Genomic DNA, 24,482 nt, shown 5'->3' with positions numbered 1-24,482 from the left:
GTGGCAGGTCAGTAGTTTTTGGAGTGGCCCGGGTCTCGTTGTGTGTGTATGTGTGCTCCTGGGCTGCTTTGAGGCTCTCAGTGTGATCCAGTCATGTTTAGTCTACCAGTCCTACATGTCACACACCACAGTCATTTGGTCAGGAGCTGTTTCAACAAGACGCTGCTATTCCTGCAGCACCAACTCGCCAGCCAGGTGAAAAAAAAGAGTCGTGATTGATTGATTGATTGACCGGGACAAGTCATTAAGGTACTGCCTGATGTAGAAACTTATATTTGCCTGGTTTTCTTGACTGACTTTTAAAAATGTTTGCACACAGGTGACGAATCATATGCTGCAAAATATGTCTAGAATATTACTAAGCCTTTGGATGACATTATCTTGATTTCAATATTCCTAACACTGATGGAAAAGAAAAACAAAAGCGCCATTTCACCCCACATTTTTGCCTTTTTAATAAGAAAAATGAAACATGAATCATTTAAATCACATTTAAACCAACATAAAGAACAACAACAAAAACAATATATTATATCAGCACACTTTCAAAGTTTGAAAAGCAACATAGCTTAAATAAAAGACATTTCTCTTTGAAACTAAAATATGCTCCACAAAGGACATCATGTGACCTGAAACTTCTGTGTCCTCTGCTGTTTATCAGAATAATCCTTCAATAGATTGTCGATAAATTGATCTCCTATCATTTAAAGAAAAGGCACTTTTTGGACAGCAAGGGTTTTGACACCCTTTGACATTGTTACACTGATCCCATTGAGCTGATTCATTGACAGTGTGTGTGTGTGTGTGTGTGTGTGGGGGGGGGGGTTGTTCCAAAGTATTGTTGTAACACACACAAACACACACACTATCAGCCCACCTGGCCATTGGGAGCTCCATAGTGCAAAGTACTGTATGTAAATCCTCCCATAGTGCATCTCTCCTCCCCTCCACTGTTTTAGTAACTGACTGAACTCCCCCATGCACCTCACCAGCTATCTAGTCAAAATGTTACAGCCTGTTGAGAAGTTTTTTGGCTTTAATGCTTTCATATAAGTAACAACAGAAAATGGTTGCGGAACAGAAAATAAAAACGTGCTTTTTTAGTTTTTACCACAGTTACTTTGCCTCTTCTGTTTCCTCTGTGCACCAGCAAGGACAAAATGGCGTTTTTTCTTCATATCAATCAAAATAACAAACCATTTTTTGAAAGTACAGACTTCATGAGCTACATTTACATTGATGGATGCCCGATTTGACAGATATGACAGAATGTAGTGTGAAATGCTGTAACACACAAATAAACTCCTCTCCCACTGCAGTAACACCTGCCTGAAGCAGTAACCTGAAACATGCCTCCTTCTCTTCGTCTTTGGATTTAAAAAAACTCACATTTGGGTTGTAACTGGTCAACAGAGCGCTATACAAGATATATTAAAATTTATTCCCTTCATAAATAAATGCAAATATCCTTTTCCCCCCACATTACCTCTATTTACATTTTGTACAAAGCCAATTTCACCACATGCAGTGCTCCTGCGACAGGCAAAGATAGCATCTGACTTCTGTATTGACTTACATACAGATGAGTCAAATGTCTTCATCATCAGTAAAGACTTATTATTATCCAGCTTCACTTCTCTGTCCTCCACGTAACCAACCAGTCTGCATGTTCGGCAGAGTTGGTAAAAGAAAAAAACTGTTCTTTGGTCCCTCAAACACGGCAGCCATTTTAGATGTGAGTCTCTTCCAAGGCCACTGGACGAGAGCCAGAGAGGGAGAGAGAAAGAAAGAGGAAGATAAAGAGAGAATGGGTGTCCATTTTAGAAAAGGCAGAGAGAAAGAGAAGTCCCCATCTTGGCTCACCTCTACAGACAGGTGTGTGTGTGAGTGTCCATATTAGGAGGCATTGAGCACCGAGCGGCTGTACAGAGTTTGGTAGTAAGCACCTGAGTCCATGGCGGCTGGCCCTGGACTGTCATAGATCTGCTTTGCCCCAACAGGGGAGCCGCCGGTGTAGCTGTTGTAGGCCATCACCTGGTCCTGGTAGGACTTGAGGTCCATCTTCTGCTCATTGGACATGAGGTTGGTGATGGAGAAGGGGTGGTTGAAGTTGTAGTGGGGGTCCAGAGACTTGAGGGCGTCACTCTGTAGGTCCATGTGCTGCTGCATGGCGCTGGGCAGGAGGTGGGCACTACCAGCTAAAGACTGGGAGTGGATGAGTGGGTTGGAAGAGGAGGTGGCTGAGAGGGACAAGGAGGATGAAGGGATGGCGGATGAGGTGGAGGAAGAGGGAGGGAGGGGGGCAGGCGGGCTATGGATGTGTGAGGAGGACAGTGGAGGGCAGTCTAGTGGAACCAGGGAGTTTCGGGGATGCGGCTGGTCATCTGAGGAGCCCGGGTGGGAGTTGTCTGAATGGGCAGAGTCAGCTCCCTCTGATCCTCCTGTGGGGCTGCGGTCCTCCATCAGATGATCTCCACTGTGGCCTCCTTTCCCTGAGCCTGCCTCCTGGCTCTTGCCTCCTTTCTTTGCCATCTTCTCCTCTATCTTGAAGCGTTTCTGGCGCCTCAGGTAGCAGCCGTTCTCAAACATGTTGCCTGACTGTGGGTGCAGAGTCCAGTAAGAGCCTTTGCCTGGCTTGTCGGGCGAGCGAGCCACCTTCACAAAGCAGTCGTTGAAGGAGAGCGAGTGGCGGATGGAATTCTGCCAGCGCTGCTGGTTCTCACGGTAGTAGGGGAACAGGTCCATGATCCATTGGTAGATCTCGTTCAGGGTGAGCATCTTGCTGCCACTCTGCTGGATCGCCATAGTGATGAGGGAGATGTAGGAGTACGGCGGCTTTGCGTGGGTCAGGGAGCGTCGGTATGGCTTCGGGGGAATCTCCTTGGGTCCGGCCCGGCTCAGGGTTGCAGTGGATGGGTATCCCAATTGGCTCATGGACTGGCCCATGTTCTGGTAGTGGGACAAGGAGCCCAGTGAGCCTGGAGCAGCGGGGCCCAGCTGGGTTAAAGGGCCCGCACTAAGGGACGAGGCCACTGGGGAGAGGGACATGTGGCCAGGCCCGGAGCCCATGGACGCCAACGGGGAACTGCTGAGGCTGGAGCTTGGGTACGCCATGTTCATGCCTGCAGGGGAAGCGGTGGCTGGGTTTAAGCTCATATAACTGTTCATGGTGCCCATGGAGCCCATGGAGCCTAGACCAGAGTTCATGGTACTGGGAGAAGAATACATCTGGAGGCAAAGAGGAACACAAGAACATCTGATTATTCACAAAAAACACAGCAGTGGTAGAGCAAAGTTGACATACATGCAACAACATTTACAGCCAGTGTAAATAATAGAATATAGTTAATTAATGTTGACCCTTTAACTTGAAACATAAAGGAGACAAATAACATAAACAGTTCTGTAGCATTTAACTGGCATTAATTTAAAATACTAAAAAACGAATGTGTATATGTGAAAGGAAAGGTTTGACTCTTTTTAAAAAATGACTCCTTATCAATGCACAATGAAGCTCTCAGTGCGCGGAGAGAGGACATGGATTTCACACAGCGATGTTAACCTGAAAATGCGTAAAAGCGCGTCACGGTGCTTCTTAGTTCAGACGGCCTACTGCTTCCGTGGAAAAAACAAGTAGGCCTAAACTAAATGTTCACTATTCAGCTGGAGGAATTTGATTCTTTACTGTTCTGTTTTTTTCTTCTTGTCAAGAATGGATAATTCCGTGTTAAATTTCTGAAAAAGGCCTTGGACGTGAAGTAACAGTATTTAATGTGCGACACAATGATCCACGGGGGATAGAAAGCATCTCGGCCCGCTTACTGATCTTTGGTTAAATATTATCAGACTCTTTCTTCTTGGTAATTTCATCAGGTCGAGGCGACGTGAGAACTGAAGCTGCTGATGGAATTAACCCTAATTGAATTAGTGAGGAACAAGTCATGTTACATTTACACCTAAATTGTCGCAGCACGTTGGTGGCTACACAAAGAAATAAAGCCTATTGTTGAGCAAGTTAGAACGGGAATATTTAGAATTCTACTTACATTTGACTACACACATCAATAATTAAATTTAAAATGGCAAATCAAAGTAACAATGTAGTGGATTGTGAAAATACCTGTTCCTATTTTTATCTGTTTTGATTTTAATAATATTTGTATAATGTTCCAATTGTGATTTTTAGAGAAGAAGAAACTGTTAATTATTTTAGCTCCTTTGTGGCATTTTTCTGCTTGTAATTCTTATACACCTATAAGAAAATTTGCGCCTTGATAGCATTTAATTTATCATACTTAATGTTCCTTTAATGAGTATGTAGTTTAAGATTTTAATGTAAAATCTGTATAATACATTTTAGAATTTAGCCTAACATAGGATTACAGCTGCGAGTGCTGAATATGTGCGCAAAATAACAGTTTGTCAACTCTTCTTCACTTCCAAGATAAACATTAGACATTTCCCGCTGTATAAGAAAAACAGTGTGATTAATTTATTATTATATGTGTCTTTACCTCGCTGGCCTCGCTGTAGAAAGTATTCCACTCTGGTAAATCATGGGCTTCCATCTTCACAGAGCTCAACATCCCAAACACACGAATTTGGAGGAGAAATACTTAACTATGACCGTATTTTTTTTTTTTTTTTTAATATCAAGAAGTAAGTATAAAATCCTTCGCAAAGTTGGAAGTTTTCGCCAAAAACAATCCAAACACAAAGTTGTTTCCCCTTTTCCAAGAAAGAGGGAGAAAATATCGAGAGTGAAAAACGTGTGATGCGACGTCTGCTCCTGGGAATAGTAAAGTCAATATTTCTTATTTGTCAGTCATCCATTGTTTCATAACCTTAATCTTATTATGGCTCAGCAGATGCTGACTTCTTCTGGCCCGTTTTTTTTCTGTCCACCAGGGGCCTCGGGACGCAGCGTGTGGCAGGCGGAGGTGTAGCGCGCAAATACAGTAGAGAGACCTGGCCGTTCTCCTCTTATAAGGTACCGGCTGGTCCCGCCCAGCTCCTGACATTTGAATACCGTGTTAGGATCCAGGAAGGGCCCCGCAAAAAGGCCGATGTGGCCCCCTGGCGAGCTGTATATTGGCCCGGCGGCAGCACCGGGGCCACCCGGACGAATGACTCATAATCCTGCAGTGACAGAGCTGAATGGATTTTTTTAATGTAGCAGTGAAGTCAAGAGTGAGGTGTTAAAATGGCCAAAAGTTAATGATCAAACAGGTTATGAAATAATGTTGTGCTTTAAATTGTTGAAAGAATTTACCCGAAATGCAATCATGTCACTCACTTAGGGTGGCAGTTTTGTGACGTGTGTAGGGGCGTGAAAGTCGTTAATTCCCTCGGCTATCACTTCTCTGGTTGCTGTGAACTTTTTAACACATTCTTTGCAGGTTTAATTGTAACAACCGCCAACTTGTTTCAGATTCTGGGATTTGATAGTCAAATATGTCCTTATTGTCACGAAGAAGTAAAAAAATCACGATTATTAGGGAAATATTTGACTATCAAATGAAGGCAAATGAACAGCTAGATCCTAATCAGAAACATTATAGAAAAGAAAACCCCCAAAGTTCCAGCCACCACCCTCATTCTCAGACGAAATATAAACGCCACATATAGGCCACTTCAACACCAAAAGTCAGGTAAAATAAAAACAATAACTTAAAGATACCAACACACACCATCATGCGAAGAAAAGTATTTGTTCCTGGATAAATGGTGCGTAAACGAAGCTCTCTGAGTAAACAGTTCTATTATTAAATATACTTTGCATTCAAGTTCTTAAATTTGTTCTGTTTGTTTCATGTGGATTTCGTGGATGCGCTTGTGCGCATTCTGTGCGTAGGCCTACATTTAGCCCGGCTGACTGTGACAGACCTACTTCCCTGAGATCTTCTTGGAGAACTGTTTTTTTCCCTCCAAAGAGCATTCGCGACCCGACGCCACACAGAAATACAATAAATAATGTAATCCTGGTGTAATGCATAGGGCCAGTCTCCTGTGTTGTGGAATACACATCGGCCTCGGTGCAGACGGAGGCCTGTGAATGTCAATGCCTCTGCCTAATGGCAGCTCAATGGAGATGTAATTGATGCGCAGGCAGGAGGTCGACGGGATTAGAGTGTGAGAAAAGATCCCGAGGAAATAAGAAATAAAAAAAACAGGAAGGTAGCCTATATCATCGTGCAGATGCACCAAGAGTAAGCGTTGGAGTAGAAAAGACCAATGTCGGGCAACATCTGGTTACATTTTATATCGCTGGAAAGTTTTTACAACATGATGTGTTAGATCTCTTGCGTCCACCTGAAGGCTGTGTTGCCTTCACGAAACCTGTGTCTTCACAATACTTGAGTGTATCTGTAACGATGGTTATTTTGCTTCAATAATCAACCACAGCACGGGCTGTTTTCTTAAGATTTAGCACCGAACCATCATGTTTCCCATCTTCATTCCAGCTGCAGCTCTGTGCCACAGAACATATTGCCAATCAGACTCTCTGCAGGCCCTCACCTGTATAGACTCGGTGCTTATCGCCTGTTTGCAAAACGCTGTCAAGTCGATTAACACGTGGAATGAGGTAACACCTCAGTGTCTGTAATGATGTAATTAAGCCTGACAGAGATGCTCTTTTTTCATCTGGACGGTGATGTAGATAAAACGGTGCGACCTCCAGCTTCATAATCATTCAAAAAACTATAGCATATAGTTTGACAAAGAGAGGTACGAGCTATAGTTTGATGTATATGATTTTGAAAATTGAAGAGGTAAATGATTTTGAATTGAGTTTCGTGGATTTTCATCCAAATAACCATCACAGGGGAATAAAGGTTTCACACAATACACTTTATTCTGGTTTATAACTGCGCTTCTTTATCCAGTCTGGCAGCACAATAGCCCACCAATTCCTACAACAGCAAGAAAGCAGAAGCAGAATTACCTACAGACCAAGCAAAACTCCTTCAGAAAGTTTCAGATCTAGAGATACATAAAATAAAAGACGATAAATAAAACTTGACTTGTTTACAATAAGAGATAAGTTTATTAGTCAACATTTGGGTGGTGATTCATATATTTTAGTTAAATTAATAGGCTAACTTTTATTCTAATCTGTATATCCCTACCTTTATTCTATGAGGCTGCCTTCAACTAGTGTGGTATCTGATAACCTCAATTTCCAACACAGCACCTCATTCATTCAAGTGGCTCCGGACAGAAATTTGCACAATGAAGAATTTCACAGATGTGGATGTGCGTTGGGCTCTGCTGCCTGCCATCTACTACACTAAGTGGTTTCATTGCCTGCTATCTCTTAATCGTGCAACATATCTTCAGATGGATGCTCTGTGAACCTGGTTTATTGACTTAGCCTACTTCACACACTTGCTGAAGGATGAACTCTGTATTTTGGCCTTGACCACCAAGCTTCAAGCCTGCCTCTTAAGAATAAGCATCCTTGATTGGTGGTATTGTTCCTTTAAGGTCCCATTTTTTCCCCAACACACATTTAGCCATATCCTCTCTCCGCGGGCCGTTTTTCATGCCAATGGGCCTTCCACCGTCCATTAACACCTCTATAATTGGTTTAACAATAGCTGTAATGAGCTGACACTAATGGAGGAAACAGCAGATCGGTCTTCCAGGAGCACGGCGGCTGGACGGTGGGGAGGAATAATTAAACGCCCCGCTCTTCATAATAAAATGAGCAGCGTCATCGTTGAGTTTATCACTTTAAACCGGATCCAAGCTGCCTGCACCTTTTTAAGCCGTTGGTTTGAAGTAGACAGAATTTCTCATGCAGCTCTTAAGACCGGTAGATTCGTCGTGTTTACACATAATATAAAGAGCTTCCCAGGCTTCTTAAGGCTGTACAAGCCGTGATATTGTCCTGTATCTCAAAAACAGATGATACAAATATCAACATGTCACAGCAGCCTCTGCTCTTTCACTGAGGTCAAGAGCGTAAAAGCGCCATCTTGTGGCCACTGCAAAACAAAACAAAAAATAATGTTTTTTTTCTTTCTATTAGCGAAACTGAAGTTCTGATGACTGATGCTCAGTACCTGGAGTCAGCTTCATGTGAATGTCTGACATGAGGCTGGATTTTTCATTTCTTTTAAACCAGGTTTACCAGGATCATAAACAAGATTTGCAGGTTAACATGAACTCATTTTCAGATGTGAATGAAGGCTCCTATTCTGCGTTCCCATCATTTCTGTTGTTCAGAAAGACTATGTAAGCTAGAGTTCTCAAACTTTTATACAAAGTGCACATTTGTTCACCACAAATGGCACTAATTCTGTCCTCTACAAGAATATCACTGACCTTGTGAGTTGATGTCAAATGCATTGTGTTCCCTTGTTACAACCTACCCCACTACCGGGGTTGGTTGTAACACATGTTGGGCTAACTTGTAACAATAAGACAAAATAAGCAAAAATAGATGCCACTATATGACATGCTTCAAAAACAATATTGAAATAAAAAAACAATGTTTCTCTCTCACTGTAATAGACTACAACTGATGTACATTTGTCTATAGAATGAACTTACTTAAAAGTATAATTAATAACTACTACTACAATGTACGTAATTAAATAACATACTTGTACATCCTTAGGTTTACCAAAAAAGAGGAGTATGTCTGTGTGTATGTTCTTATACACAGTACCAGCACTTCTATATTTTATTCTTTGGCGTACCGGGACTTTTTCTTGCGCATTGGCACTTCTCACAAGTTGCCTGTACACTTCCTGGCCCTCTCCACCGGCAGAGATGGAGTATGGAAAAATAGCCAATACACCAACATTTGAATGGGAGGTACTGGTCACAGAGCTGACAAATGAATGCTGGTAACCATGGAGTGCAGGCTTGGTGAGCCCAGATAGTGCAAAGGGCACATTGTAAAATATTAAAATCAAGGAAGTCCCTAGTTGTATGTATAGGAGATGGTTGTAACACTTATTAAACCCGTCAGCCATTGTTTAGCTAGCTGTATTAGCATAGTGGTTTGAAACTGGAAAGGAAACAATGCATCACATGTTGCCTAAGAAACTACGTTTTAATATAATATAAGTCAAACAATTTTATCTGCAATGCTAAACATAGTCTTGGTCAAAAAATTTACTTACCTCCAAAATCTGTTTTTTCTCTAAATATTCTGAATGTACTTACCTCAAAATCTGTTTTTTCTCTAAATATTCTGAATGTACCTGTTTCGAGACTTGACAAACAACATGTCTCGTCGGGGAGGAAGTATAAATACTGAAATGATCACCTAACTCCTATCTTATCTCTAATTGGTGTTGTTACAACTCTTTCCCATGTTACAACCATACCTGGTCTCCCCTACATAAAAAGAAGAAATCACCAGGATTTAGTTGAATAATTACCACCGTTTTCCACGATACAAGGTTAAATACATGTATATCTTGAATAAAATAAAATCTGTTACTAAAATCATGGAACACCATACACTGAAACATTTGATGGAGATTAAACACTACAAGTCTTAAATGTTCTTGTCATTGCTATAAATGACATGTACTTGTACTATTCTTGGATGTAAGATTTTTATTTTTTTTTCATTTAAGTCAGCTGTGAAAATCACTTGAGGTAAGTGACTTCCCTTGCTTTAAATTGTTTCCTGTTACGTTTATCTTAATACTTAATTGTGACTTAAGTGTTTTAAAGCCCTCTCCACATAAAAAAAAAAAATACTGATTCCCTTTATTCTTTGCTTGGAAACAGTCAATCTATCACAGACTGTCTGAATCAGCCCCAACATATGCATTTACCATATGTGTCATTGTATAATGTAAACTCCTCAGGTCATTAAAATATCACTGTCCTGATCGTAGTTATGGTCCTGTGGGAACAGCTGCTGTCCTTTTGCCAGCCATGATCATCCACTTATCAGTACAAAAGATAATTTTAGCTGGCTAACACTAAGTCACCCTTGATTAATTAAGCAACATTCAAAGAACGGGGCCCCAGATAAGTTTGTATAAACATAATTATAATACTTCAAATCAGAAAGTCATGACAACTTTTAACAGAAGGGTCTTGATTTGTTTCATGACGTTTTCCCCATAAATAGGTTATTTAACATGAGTAAATCTCAGTGAAACAGAAAAACAAGTGCAAGTTTCCATGTCATTTATTCCTGGTTTGTTTTTTGTACATGAAGCTGCAATAAAACCAACATATCTAAAAATGACACATGAATGAAGAGAGACCATACCCAAACACTGAATGGCCGGCTGACTTTACAAAAGCTTCAGATAAAAGCAAAAGCCGTCTGATGGCGATCGAAGGGAAACAGAATCAGGTTAATCACTGACCAGACAATAATAAAAAAAAGCCATTGCACTCCTACTTCCCCTGAGGTTCCCAGACAGACGGTTAACATTTTTAAAAGGCACTTAACAAGGGATTGCATGATGTATCAGTGCATATCAAACTTAAAATTCCACTTCTTCAAAGATATTTCTCAATAACAGACCTGATCTGTAGATATTCTCTTAATATACGAAGAAGGCCTAAACAGTATCTGCTGTATATTATAGACTTTTATATGTAAAGTACAGTAGACCACATGGGCCTGTAAACTGTGTCGGCTTGATGAAGAAAACTGGTTAAGACCTGGCCAAGAAATATAACAATATGTTTTCCCCGTATAACATTTACATCCAGAAACATCCGCTTGGGCATAAAATGACCTTTGGTTTGTCTGTGCTTCTGAAGTACATACTGCACATGAAGAGAGAAACCACCAAAAATCTAAGTTGTTGCAATGTGTTATTATCATAATATTGGACAGTTCAATTTAGGAATAAAATCCCTGCACATACACATTGATAATGATCGTCATCCACATTTGTTCCACTGATTATGAATGGAAAGCAAACTCAAAAGTCTGTGAGGTTGTCTGTTTATCTCAAAATAAGATTAATTAAGATTATTTAATTGCAACACTGATGATTTCAAAACCGTAAATATAATTTCCCACTCAATAAAAGCTCCGTAAAAAGTGTCACGTGATAAGAAGGTTGTCTTGAAGAACATTTCTGCTTTTAGGTGGATTCTTACTTTAAAAAACAAAAAGGTTTAAGAACTGATACACAATCTATTTTAATTACATATTCCAAACTGTTGCATATACTATGATGAAGGATTGCACATACATACTATTATAGATCTATAGAGTATATAACATTTAACATTCTAGTATAAAATATAGTCCTAGGCCTATCAATAGATATCTTTTCATATACATTCGGGTAAAGTGTAGGCTGGGCTGGATCTTGTATGAAAGCAATATTTAAATACAGTCAAACACAGAGTCTCTGTGGCTGGTCGATGCTTTGACAGATTAACTGGTTGTTTCGACACAGCAAACACTCTCCTTTCTCTGAGTCTAAGTCAGCTTTATTTAAAGCTGATGGAAAACAAATGCACAGATGCGCACAGAGCTAAATGTCACCACTGGCATTATGTCCACCTATCAGTTGCATGCGTTTTCGTTGAGACTTTTCCCATTTATTTGAAAAAATAAAATTCTGATTGTGTGCAAGGACACGGAATCAAAACACAAAACAATAAATCTGTATTTCAAATTTAAGATTAGGGCTGAATGATTAATTGCATTTGCGATATTATTGCGATGTAATAAAACGAGATTTTCTAATCGCAAAGGCTGCGATTACACTCTGGTCACATGACATCCAAGCGGAAAGCAGTCTGCAGACGAAGCTAATACTTTGTCTGCACGTTACGCTGTACCTTGCCTTCTTGTTGTACAATGGCCTTATGCCACATTCAGACCAAACGCGAATTGTCTCCTCGCGTGAGTTCATTCGCTGCAAGTGTTCACACACAAGGCAAGAAGGCGATTTTAACGCGATAACATGAATAAACACAACTTTCTATTACTACAGCTGTATGAACCCAAAGTAAACATTTTGCTGTGATTAAATAGCAATAAATGGATTAAACTGATGCCTTAATAACTACAACATGATGCAGATTTGTTAAACATATGAATTCTTATCTATCATTTGGTTTTATTTTCATTGGCTGACTTTTGAATTGAACCTCAAACTGAGTATTTTTTGTTTGCTTACTGGGATACAGAAAGATGGACTCCTAAGAGATTTGAACTAAGATAAGGACGCATTAATTGGTGGTTGAACTGTGGGTTTTGTATTGAGTGCTTACTGTATAACACACTGTGGTGAGTTAGTTTTTCATGTGGTCTGTAGGTAGGCCGACCTTATAATATTATATCATATTATCTTTATCATATTATTATAATTTGATATATCTTCCCCACCATTGCTCATAATAATAATTCTACCTAATTCATCATAACACAAGAAAGAACAGTGTAGTTCTATCTAATATTGTGTATACACTGATTTACTGCTTGTCCATTTTGAATAATACAGAAGGTAAAGAGCTTAAAAATTAATCGCATATTAAATCGCAATCACAATATTGGTAAAAAAAAAAACGCAATTAGCATTATTTTCCAAAATCGTTCAGCCCTACTTAAGATACTGTTCGTCATCATGTCAATATCGTGTCAGTTTAATGTAATTTGTATTTGTGGAAGCACAAATATTTCATTTAGACAAAGCACTGTCTGAGAAATCGGCATTTTGTCAGAGATGGTTAAGTTCCAATTGGTTTCGACTCAGAACAGCCTGTACTTTACTGTGAAGGGTCTGATATCCAATTTCCTGCTGCTGGCCAACAGTTTGTTCATCAACAAGATGACTTCTGTTTTAGTATTACAACATTTGTGATGGATTTGTCAAAACAAGCTTTTGTGCTTTCTTGTGCAAACACAATATTGACTGTACCATTACAATAAACCCTGGAACATGGCTACTTTCTGTGAGTCTGAGAAGAATTACTTGAAAACAGCAAAATTCTGCTAACAAGCTACCATTAACAGCTATTCTAGCTACCTTTAGCAAATAAAACCAATACCAATTATATATTATACCCTGGTAGCCATATAGAGGAAAAGAGACATTTCAGTGGTCCTGTTGGTACTGGCTGTTTCTTAAAGTGCATATTCAACTTGGTGTAAATATTATTTATGTGATTATGTCATCTTTCAAATTATTGTAATGGTGGTGTCAGTTTTTGATTTACAACATTTCTGCTGTTTTCTGCATTGAGCATTTGACATTAGATTGTTTTGCACAATTGATGAGGTTGAGCTGGCACAGGATGCACTGGGAAATTGAATGTGATATAATGAAATTAAATTGTTCACATTCTCATTACATCAGAACTGTAGGATTTAGGTTGAAAATTGGTAAAGTCAAACTTTGCTTAGAAAAAGTAAAAAAATAACAACGTGTTAAGCATAACTTTAGTCAGATCTCTAGCCAAGTCTGATAATGTTGGTAGAACTGGGTTGCGTGAGTAAGTGGAGTTAAGACCTGTGATTTTCTGTGTTGCTGCTCTTCTGGATCTCTCAGCGGTCCTGTGCACTCATTCTGGTGTTTGAAACAAGTCTGGGGTGACAAAAAGCAAACAAATAAACAACATGAAAATACACAACATCAGAGCTGTGTGGTTCAGATTATGCAAACTGTAGTGGAACATAGAACAATTACAGTTACAACAACTGTAAAATAATGCCTCTGTTGTCATACAACATCATTTAGGCAAATGCATTACTTGACGATGGAGTAAACTAAGCTGCCTAATTGTAAAATTGCCTCACAAGGCAAACTGCTACCAGACCTCAGACTAGGGGTAGTCAGATATCTGTAGACCTGCCTGTTGCTGTGTTGGGTCCTGGTTTCCATGAAAATCACGTCTCTCTCTCTTTCTTGACGGTGACGTCCCCACTTCCAGCTGCAGCTCCACTGGCAGATCCACTCCCGGCCCCAGATGCACCTGCAGCTCCAGACCCGGGCCCAGCTCCAGATGCAGCAGCCGACGCAGCTCCTGCTCCAGCTGTGCCCAGTATGGTGGAGACCTCTCCCTGCATGAAGGCCCAAGGGGGGCTATTGAGAGAGTTATCCAACGGACAGCGATCTCCACTGGGACAGTACACCTCCCCATCACCTCTCCGGCTCTGGATGTACACTCTGGTGCAGGGGAAGCAGAACCTGAATTTGGTGGAGGTAGAGAAGACAGGTTATTAAAACTTTCAGTGAGAAGTAAATAAACTAGTACTTATTTCAGTCTGTAAAATGTAAAAAATTACCAGAGTCTGACGTACATGCTTAAATTACTTACTTGCTCAGACTAAAAGCCGAAAAAACAAAGCATTTTATTTATGAAAACATAAAGAAAGAAACTCTTTGTGAAGGTGTAACGAGGCAATGCTCAAACAACATTCAAACTAATCCACAAATTGTTGCAGGCTATTCGCTAGACAATGCCACCACAGACAAAAACACAGCACGCATACAAACCTATGTCCTTGCACTGATGGACACTGAACAAAGTGTGTGTCTTCCAGCCTCTCATGACACAAGGTGCAGGACAGAGTGTTTCCGGTTGAATGGGCGTTGGCGGCAGATGCTGATCCCAGCTCAGAGGCGCCACTGTGGGGTAATGCTGCAGCAGTGGTGGCCGCCTCTGCTGAGCTGCTGGACCCCAGGGGCTCCCCACCAGACCGCGCGGCTAGAGGGCGTGGCTGCCTAGCCGGGGATGAGGCAGGCTTGGGGCTCGTCTGGCTCACACCTCCAGCCATAGAGGAGGATGAAGAAGGGAGGCCTGTACTCTTGCTGCTGCTGCTGCCAGCCACAGCAGTGTGGACCTGCGTCTGGATCTTCGGCTGGTTCTGGGACGAACTGAGCTCTCGCTCCAGCTCTGGAGTGATAAACGGGGCAATCCCCATCCCTATACCCAGCTGTCTGCGGTTCATCTCAGCCAGCACCGGGGCAGGGAAAATCATGGGGTTGGTCATGGGGGCTGTCCTGGCGGTCAGACCCGCTGGCATGCCCGCAAGTAGCCCATGGGGAATCCCTGCAATACTTTGAGTTACTAGACTAGGCGGGATGGCAGCACCTATCATGGGTCTCCGGCTGCTGCTGGGGCTCTGACGGTTCACTTCTTGAGGCGGCTGGCCCTCACGGTGTAACCCGTTCGGCGGCACCCGAATAGTTGACCCGGTACTTTCTCCTCTTCCACCTCTGTCAAAGCGGTCGTTATGCGGCCTGCTTCCATCTGCCACCGCATCACCTCTGCCTGATGTGCCGTGTTTATTTGGAGAGGGACCAGGTGACCTGACGCTGCCGTCCTGCATCCCGTGAGTTCGTTTCAGCTGTCGGGCGCTCGCAATCAGGAATTCAATCTGATTAGCTCCCTCGTAGTTCACACAGCCGCGACAGACCACTTCGCTGAAGTCCCACACCACAGTCCACGGCATCTTTGGCAGGTCGCACAGGTAGCACCACTGGCGCCTGGAGGAGGAGGAGGGGGACGACATGGCTGGCTAGCAAGCTAGCGAACCTGAGCGGAGTCAACGAGCCAGCTAGCTTGCTAACGCGCTAGCACGCGTTAGCTGTGTTAACCTATTTATCTTTGACAGGTGCACGCCCTCTCTTTGCTAACGACTTTCTACTTTAACGGGCTTCAGACCGCTTCAGAAGAATGTTACATATTCTACAAATATAAAATCAGATACAACTTTTAGGTTATTAGGCTCTTTTTTTTCATATGTTTGTTTTGTTTACCCACGTCGGCCTGCTGTTGAAGTTTGCTGCTGTCAACTGCTTCCCAGACGGACGCTGGGACGTTACGTAACCTCCGTAGATGCATTATGGGTGATTGATTTTTCTTACCTTGTTTTATCAATGCAAACCAACTCACCGTGGCTGATTTTGGAACTACAACCAAACTGGCACGGAAGTGAAGTAATTAAAGGTCACAGTTCATTTGGTGTCAACACATGTGCGTCCTCCGTAGCCATGCTTTTTGAGATATAAAACGTTTAATTTTAGTTATTTGTGGTTATCTTTACATATAAAAATGCCAAGAGACATATCGCCCTCATCAAGCGAAGACGAAGCTGACAATAACACTACAAAATCACCCGTAAAGCAAAAAGACTCCGGTAAGTTCGCACGCGTTGGATGCACAAAGGTGGTGGTAGTTTGCTGATGGCTAATAGTTCAGTTAGACCAGCTTCATAAAGGCAGTTTCACTTACAGTGCAAGCAAGTAATAATACGCAATACAGTATGTTGTGACTGCCGTAGCAGAAAGAAATATTGTCATGTGTTATAATATAACGTTAGGTTATCTAGTCTAAGTAAATTGCAGTCTTGTTCTGACTCAATATGCTCTGCATTTGACAAAGTTTTGGCTTCTTGTCTTTGTTTCATCCAATATTTAAGCCAAGAAGCAATAACAATAAAAGCGCACCAGTTTAAGATGTGGTTCATACAATAACTATTTGGCACCATAGAAAATCTTTTACAGAGGATACACACACAAGCAAGGTGATATTGATATTCGATTTTTATGTTCTTACACAGGGCTGTTGTCTGTATTTCAAATGCTCTTTGTTATTTTATTGATGAAATGATGAAAGTGTCCTCCACAGATAAGAAGACCACCAGGTACCAGTGTCCTGCTGACTTTGTGTCTTTCTGCCATAAGCCTTGCAGCAGCACTCTTACAGAGAGTCTGAAGAACAACAAGGATGAGTTATGGCTCATTAAAGCGCCAGCCAACTTTAATCCAGAATGGTGGGTACACTCTGTTTCCTGATCTCTGCATACATAGTCAAATGCACGAGAACTTAATCAGAAATGTATTTTCTGAAAGGCACAAAAAAAAACTTAACTGCTTCCAAATATTATCTGAGTAATAAACTTGTTTTAATGCCATAGCAAAGGTTTGCATTACTAACCCAGTCCTAAAACGTGCAGGTTAACTGGTGACTCTAAATTGCCTGTAGATGTGAATGGTTGTTTGTTTATGTGTCAGTGCAGGGTGTACCCCGCCTCTCTTACCCAATGTCAGGTTGTATTTGCGCCAGCCCTACACCACCCTGCAAAGGCTAAACGGTTCTAGAAAATGGATGGAATAATATTAGTAATATTTGCCATCATAAGCTATTGGTCATACCAGACCAGAAGTAAATATGGCAAAATTCCTGAGTGTATTGAATTAGCAATGGTGCATGTTATTGCTTATGTTTTTTTTTTTTCTAAAGTTACATAGTCTCACTTGAAAAAATCTCTGCAGCATATTATGTGGTATTATAAAATACTTAAGACAGACTCGCATGAATTAACTGATAGGGTAGTGTGTGTGTCTGTTGGAGCCAGCAGGTGGAGCTGGAGACGGGCTTTGTGCTGAAATTCAGTAGTCTGAGAAAATGAAATGATTGTCACCCCAGACTTGTATGTCTTAAGTTGTGTAAACTTGTGACAATGATGCCTAAACCAACCTCTCCTCCTTTCATTCAGTTTCAGTGGCATCAAGGTACCACTGTCAGGTCTCCAGACCCTGAAGGTTCCTGCTGCTGCAGGTGCAGCCAAGACAGTGAATGGCCAGCAGATCTACAGCATATTGGCATCCACCCACGGTACCTCAGAGCTCTGCTTGCTCACCAGTGACAAGCAGTCATCCGATGACGTGGTTTTTGGCCCCACTTTTTCAGGCCTGCTAAATGTGTGTGAGAGCTATGGAGACAGCAGCGCCAACCAGGCACCCCAGGTCATCCCTGCTGCTCCAGCACCCTCCATACCGCCGGGGCTGAAACAGCGATTCCACCCCTTCGGCAGTAAGACCCCCACGCTGACCTGCGTGGCAGAGAGTGAGGTGGATGGAGCCGCCTTTGGGCCATCATCTACAACTCTCCGCCCCCTGGTAGTCAAACGATTCATAGAAGAAACATGGCAGAAGGACGAGGAGGAGGAAGGCAGGAAAAAGAAGAAGAAAAAAAAGAAGGAAAAGCGAATAAAGACAGAGCAAGATGAGGAGGTGGAGAAGCTGGTGAGAGTGAAAGTGGAACCTGTAGGTGAAAATCAAGATGAAGTTATGATGGAGCTCCCCTTTGAGGGGGAAGACATTTTGGAGGAGAAGAGGAAGAAGAAGAAGAAAAAGAAGGACAGGGAGCGAGAGGAGGTGGAGGAGGGCGTGGAGCCCAGTGCGAGGGTGAAGGAGGAAGCAGTAATAGTGAAATGTGAACCAATAGACACTTTGTATGGGGATGTAGGGGAGGGCTCGGGGAAAAAGAAGAAAAAGAAGAAGAAAAGCAAAACTGATGACGACTAGTATGTTGTGATTTTGATGGTTTTTGTTCCTTTGTTTATTTTTGACCTTATGAACCCGACTTGGAGCCAATTTACTACTCAATCTTAATAATAGATTGCATAATACAAGGCTGTCTTTGGCAGGACATTGCATTCAGAAAAAAAGAACACATCCTGGATCAATTGACTAGTGACACGAATTATGAAGTGGATTCATTGCAGCATCTTTAAGGCCAATGTTCCTATAATTTTGAGCTCAGAAAGTGACAGTTTTACACACAAAGAATGTATGTAGCCACAGGCATCTATGAGTACATGGGTAGTAAGAGTGTACATAGGGGGAATTTCTGCCAGTGTCTGTCAAATTGCGGGAGACTTTATGGGATTAAGCTCACACTGTGTTGCTATGCTTGTGTACATATTTACACAACTGCACTGGTGACGTCTCTGGTTTGGCATCAGGATCAGAAATCCAGAGGTGATATAAAGACAGAATAATGGTTCATTGTCACATAATGTTATCATTTTTTGAGGATTTGAGTCACATATTGGAGAATTTATTTGTCTGCAGGAAAACACATGTTACAAAATCAATTCCAAAAGTGATTAAAGGAAATTAAATGAAAATGCTTGTTCATGTTTTTATCTGGCTGCTGCAAGTGTTCCAGTACAGCACAACATTTTCCTCTCGTGCCTTGTTAGAGCAGTGATTCATCCAGAAGGAATGAAACCCGTACTTGTGTTGTAACTCGGCATTTGAATTGTGCAACAGTGCACAATTAGCAGTACAGATCTGTTATTTTCAAATTATCGGGAAAAGAAATATGTTTTTAGTGGAAGTTGTCATTTGGGAAGGAACGCAAATTGAACGGCGAAGTAGTGTAGTTGGCAATGCACTCCTATGAAATGTATTGACAGTAGCTTCAGTTTGCACTTTGTTTGCACATTAAAATCAGTCAAGTTATTGATCAAATAGATCCAGTGCAGAGTTTCATGATGATCTTTATGATCTTCTCAGTGGCTTCAACTGCCATGACTCAAACTATGCAGGAAACTTTATGGCTATAATCCGTTGGCATGTTAAAAGTCATATTTAAACTATACTGCCTGTCGGTGATAAATTTTGGCATCATAATATAGTGGTTGATCCCAAGTCTATAAATCTCTACAAATCCAATGCCAGTAGAAATTCCTTTCAATTAAATGCAACAGAGAAATAAGCAGTCGTGACAGGGAGATGGCGCCACACTCCAGCCAGTTTCCTATGTGGAGGATCAGCCTGCAGCCTCTGAACAACCTCTGATCTTATTTACATACTACCATTTATTTCCACTAATGTAACACAGATCTTCTGTTGCTGTCCAGGTACACACAAAGAAAAGATTTATAATTTTCTGATGGCAGCGAATCCTCAAATCTCACTGACACTGAGGTGAAAAATCTCAGTCCAGGCTCTGCATCCTCCCCTCCTCCCTCCACTGCTTCCCTCTCCTTGCTCTGCACCAGAGTATGGTCCTGTTTCTTAATGAGCTCAGGCACCTCTGGCGCTATCACGCTCTCACCATCTGTAGTAACCCTCTGCACATGCTGCAAGGCTATATTGATCCAGCCTCATGTGTGCATTCACATTTTTTGTTGTTTACAAGCTTTACTCCTAATGGGTCAGCTGGACCCAAAGTGAACAAAACCATGTTAGAGTTAAAAAATTAAACCTTAACATACCAAAGAGAATTGTTAAAACAGTCTTCTACTCACTGAAAAGGATTTGGCTTACCATCATGTCATCAAATTTTTGGGTTAGCAGGCAGCCATTACAGCAGAGAGCCACAGATGTCAGATGTCGGATCAAGCGTTTCTCTGTGAGTCACGTCTAATGCCAGACTTCTGTGTATCCTCACAGGTATGTTGAATGTGTGTGTCTGCTTCAGTGCTAGAGTCTGCAGGCTTGAGTGCATATGTCTGTGTAACTGAAAGAGAGGGAAAGAGAGAGAGAATGTGTGTAACTGGCTGAGCGTTAAGTCAGTGAAATGAAAAATTTTTACTCTGTTGACTAAATCCCCTTAACAAACTTACTTTAAATACAAAATTTTTAACGTGACAATTATTTTCCTTCCTTGAAAATTTTATCAGTGCCAGTTATTTCATGTCAAACCAGTAAGAACAATTCGCAATTCCTCTCTGTGATTTCCCATTGGCTTCCCACTTTTGAATGATCCAGTTCTGTGTTATGCCCCATAGTCTGCATAAAAAACACCACCATGTTCATCTGAACCAGTTCCAGACCTGGCCTGACCCAATACATAGTCTACACACACGCAGTTAAAACTGCTAAATTTATTACTTAAGCTCAACCAAAACAACCAATATAACCTAAGCTAAGCTGAACAGATGTGTAATAGTAAACAGCTTAAATTCAACAAATAGACAATAATCATCAGTAATCTTTTTCCACATAAAATTGTTACCAACAAGCTTACATGTAATTTTTTTTCCTACCCGTTACACAAATAAATTGCCGATACAATATAATATTTTCCTCCAGACCCCTCTTTTTTATTCTTGTCTCTGTACATGTAATGAATTGGAGTCATAAAGCTGTTGGGTAACTTGGCTCAAGTTGAAGCATTTTCAACAGGCATGAGACTGGCACACACTGATTGATTTGCGGCCCTTAATAGTGTAAACAGACTAATGTTTCCAAACTGCTGTGTCTTCATCTGAGTCAAAATGGGATGTCTTTGACTATATTTGTGCTGCTCTGAGTGATTTCACTTGAGTTTTTGCATCATTCTATCTTTAAAAGTTGCCTTACGTTCAGTCTGAACAGACCTTTATTCACTTGGCTTCACTACTCAGCCAATCATAGTTGCTGGTCGGTCTTACAGCACCCAGTTTCGTTAGGAAATACATTAAATTAAATTAGACTGATACTTTGAAAATAATTAAATTTTAAATGTAGCTGCCTTTGTCAACTTATTGACATCCAGCCAGATCAACAACCCTGACAAAACACACAGTTCTGGCACTGAGTCTGAGCTTATTTCAAAATAGAAGTGAATAAATTTGCCAGTCATAGCAGAAATTCAACAAAAATGTCAAGTGAAGGGCTAATATGGTATTGCTTTGTCACTTGGTTTTAGTCTCGAGAATGAGAGCCTTTTTTATACACCTGTTTAAATAATCACTGAAGTACTGGTATTCATTAATAACTTAATCAACTCCCTGCAGACTACAATATTTAATGGCCAATATGCAGTATGTAGGGCAGTAAAGGCCTCCCATGCTCCTGTAGAATACTGAATGAGCTGGTTGGCCAGGTCTGTAGCAGAATGACATTTATATATCTTGTTATGCAGTTTCTGCCATTTTCTGGGTCTTTCATTGTGGTTGCATCATTAGTCTGACTGTGTGTGTGTGTGTGTGTGTGTGTGTGTGTAGCAATGTGGTCAAGAAGACGCATCAGTTTCCCATCTAATTTTTGTCACATTTGGAGTTGACTATCAAATTTCATCTGAAATTCCCAGGAGGATGCAGTCACAGAATTTAAATCTTCCTCAATATAGACATTCCTTCTCTCCCTCTTTGCTGCACACAGAAGCTCTGACTGGGTCCTCATTTACACCTTCTTCACTACATTTTCCAAGGAACAAAAAAATAACTGGATCCTTTTTTTTTTTTTAGAGAAGCAAGATAATGACCAGTAGGTTCAAATTCACTCACCTTCTGGTGTGTTTGTGTGTGTGTGGGTGTGTGGGGGGTGGGGGTCTCTTGTTTCCTTAACAATATCTGCTGAAGTGCCATTAAGTGTTAAAGGTTCAGTAGGTAACTTTTATAAAAGTAACTTCTTGGCTTATTTGCTGAAACTGTCACTATATCCTGACAGTGGTGCGTGAGCTATGTAAAACAAAATATATTAAATAATTGTCTGGTTCATTTGGCTTCTTCTACTGCTCCTAAAGCCATTTGCAAGAATCCACCAACCGAATCAAAAAAACCAATCAGAGCCAGGAGCAGTCTCTTATGCAGTGTCAGTATGCATGCTCTCACTCAGTCAAGCTCAATATCTTCAGCTTGTGGCTTCATAAGTTTTGCAAAAACAATGACTGAGAATGGAAAAAACACCTAAAATAACATACCCAAAATGAATCAGGTATAAGTTGTCCACCATTACACCTAAATGCATATTTCTTCATATTTGAGAGGCCAGAAGCTAAGGAATATGAATCCCTTGTAAGAAACTTATTTATGTTACCATTTCAGAGTAAATGACGATGCAATAAAGGAAAAGATGAGATTTGCATCCCCGCTGTTACGTTCAGCCGGCTGGGCTGAATTATTTGTGGAATAATCCACAAGAAACTAAACAGGAGACTAAGAAGAAGATATACATTATTGATGTAATATATATATCCAAGCAGTTGGGGGGCTTCAGGGGCTTGCTCAAGGCCTCCTTCAGCAGTGCCCAGGAGGTGAAATGGCACACCGCACCTCTGGTCCAAGCTCGATTTGAACCGGCGACTAGAGACTAAACTAGAAGCGCACAGAGACTCCTGTAGAAACAAGCTCACAACAACCAAATAATGAACTGGCAACCCCTAAAAGACAGACAACCACTTAAATACACAAGTGAGGGGAGAAATTAATTACACACAGGTGTCTCTACTCAGATAATCAGAGACAAGCACAGGAAGTAAAACATGACAAGAGAAACTAGGGCAGACTAACTTCAAACTAAAACAGGAAATAAAGCTAACTGAAATACACAAGGAACAATGTAACAAAATGAAACCTAACACAAACATCATGAGTGACTTGCTGACAAAACCTACAGAAGCAAGGAACATAGAGACAGTAAAACAAGACTAAAATTCAAAGGCAGTATCACCATTATAACCAGCAGAAAATAGAGTCAGCAACTGAATGTCTTGTCCTACTCCTTGACTACAACTGTAGCATATCTGTAAATTAGACGAAAAGATACAAAAATACAACAGTTAGGCTTCAATTTATAAAGATTTTGTTTTGACCATATTTACTGTTTACATGTTAACTGTACTGGGAGTTATGGTGCGTTCCATTTGACATGGGAAGTCGGAATTTCCGAGTTCAAAGTCGGACATTTCAAAGGAGTCGGATTTCCGACTTGGGAAGTTGGGAGAACCGCACTACCCCGACTTTGTGATCCAAGATGGCTTCTCTGAGTATAAACAGTTAGTGAAAGCTGTAGTTTATACTGTTTATTAGCACTTCCGTGTACTTGTGTCTCATATAAATTTTCGTACACAAAGTGCTGCTCAACTGCTGTCTGTGGACATGTTGCTACAGTGTTTAGTGTGAGTAAATACCTCTTAATGCGTTAATGCAGAGTAACAATAGCTAACCTGGCTAGTTGTAAACAATGGCTGGCCGAGCGAGGTTTTCCGACTTGTTAACTGGAATGCCATCAACTCATGTGTGATGTCATTCCCAGCTCCGACCTCTGACTTCCGAGGTAAATGGAACACACCGTTATACTTGAAAACGCAAAATTTCCATACAACCATGTTACAAATAATATAAATACACCCCAAAACATTGAAATATTAGTAAATACTTTGAATACCGATCAATATTCCTGTGACCGAAGAACTCCATGCTTTACAGGCCAATAACTTGATAATAAAAGGTCCTACAGAAGCCGTAGGACCAATGTTTTATGCGCATTTCTAAGTATCGCATTAGAAAAGGTCAATTTAAACGTCAAAATTCAATGCGCTAAAAGGGAGATGGAAAGACTTGCCGAATAAGTTCTGACGTAGCGAACTTGTAACTCCCGATCAGCACGACGGCACGTGATCAGAAAGCACCCAGTGTTTTGCCAGCGGACCATAGACAAGGTAACATTAACAGCAACTTTAGCATTTAACTGAAATCATGATAGCCAAAGTAAGCCGCAGTCCTCAGCTGAAAATGTATACTCATCCGTTTATTGTTCTCCTGGTTGGGCCGTGAGTTTGGGTTGTAACGTCACAGTCATGAGTTAACTGGGTGTCGGGGAGCTGCACCTTAGTATAACTTGTATAGCACTCCGGTGATGTTTGTGTTTGTAAAGCAGTTGTCTGGTTGTTGGCCTGTTGATGTTGGTCTGATGTTTACTGTATGACACACTATGAATTTCCAAAAGGACGAATAAATATCCATCACTGTACACAGCTAATCCCGTTACCGTGGGGGAAGGGGGGGGGGGGGGGCAAGA

At 41.2% G+C, this 24,482-nt stretch overlaps 2 protein-coding genes across 5 annotated transcripts; one reads left to right on the top strand and one right to left on the bottom strand.

Moving 5' to 3' along the window:
* Positions 1-541: 541 nt before the first annotated feature.
* Positions 542-15,862, bottom strand: foxa3 (forkhead box A3). 3 transcript variants are annotated; one of them, XM_046073553.1, is made up of 4 exons: positions 15,721-15,862; positions 13,807-14,141; positions 13,464-13,538; positions 542-3,228 (listed from the first exon to the last, which is right to left on the bottom strand). In XM_046073553.1, exons 2-4 carry the CDS (start codon positions 14,092-14,094, stop codon positions 1,897-1,899), a joined length of 1,695 nt encoding a protein of 564 aa, XP_045929509.1. In that variant the 5' UTR covers positions 14,095-14,141; positions 15,721-15,862; the 3' UTR covers positions 542-1,896. The 3 variants fall into 3 exon arrangements, with proteins under 3 accessions (XP_045929509.1, XP_045929508.1, XP_045929510.1); XM_046073552.1 differs by lacking the exon at positions 15,721-15,862 and adding an exon at positions 14,451-14,653; XM_046073554.1 differs by lacking the exons at positions 13,464-13,538; positions 13,807-14,141; positions 15,721-15,862 and adding an exon at positions 4,515-4,865.
* Positions 15,109-18,874, top strand: polr1g (RNA polymerase I subunit G). Of its 2 annotated transcripts, XM_046073556.1 has the most exons (5): positions 15,109-15,571; positions 15,739-15,806; positions 16,020-16,096; positions 16,588-16,732; positions 17,459-18,874. In XM_046073556.1, the coding sequence occupies exons 2-5, from the start codon at positions 15,796-15,798 to the stop codon at positions 18,267-18,269; spliced, it is 1,044 nt and encodes a 347-aa protein (XP_045929512.1). In that variant the 5' UTR covers positions 15,109-15,571; positions 15,739-15,795; the 3' UTR covers positions 18,270-18,874. The 2 variants fall into 2 exon arrangements, with proteins under 2 accessions (XP_045929512.1, XP_045929511.1); XM_046073555.1 differs by having other exon boundaries at positions 15,109-15,806.
* Positions 18,875-24,482: the final 5,608 nt, after the last annotated feature.

This window comes from Micropterus dolomieu, linkage group LG17, assembly GCF_021292245.1.
Source record: "Micropterus dolomieu isolate WLL.071019.BEF.003 ecotype Adirondacks linkage group LG17, ASM2129224v1, whole genome shotgun sequence".
Classification (NCBI taxonomy): domain Eukaryota; kingdom Metazoa; phylum Chordata; class Actinopteri; order Centrarchiformes; family Centrarchidae; genus Micropterus; species Micropterus dolomieu.
This window is presented reverse-complemented; position numbering and strand designations above follow the sequence as displayed.

Coding starts and splice junctions, on each gene's coding strand:
- foxa3 (XM_046073552.1), bottom strand. CDS start 14,505: ATGAGAGGCTGGAAGACACACACTTTGTTCAGTGTCCATCAGTGCAAG. Junction 14,142..14,450: donor CCATCAGTGCAAGGACATAG/GTTTGTATGCGT, acceptor CACCAAATTCAG/GTTCTGCTTCCCCTGCACCA. Junction 13,539..13,806: donor AGGACCCAACACAGCAACAG/GCAGGTCTACAG, acceptor TTGTCACCCCAG/ACTTGTTTCAAACACCAGAA.
- polr1g (XM_046073556.1), top strand. Junction 16,097..16,587: donor CGTAAAGCAAAAAGACTCCG/GTAAGTTCGCAC, acceptor TGTCCTCCACAG/ATAAGAAGACCACCAGGTAC. Junction 16,733..17,458: donor GCCAACTTTAATCCAGAATG/GTGGGTACACTC, acceptor CCTTTCATTCAG/TTTCAGTGGCATCAAGGTAC.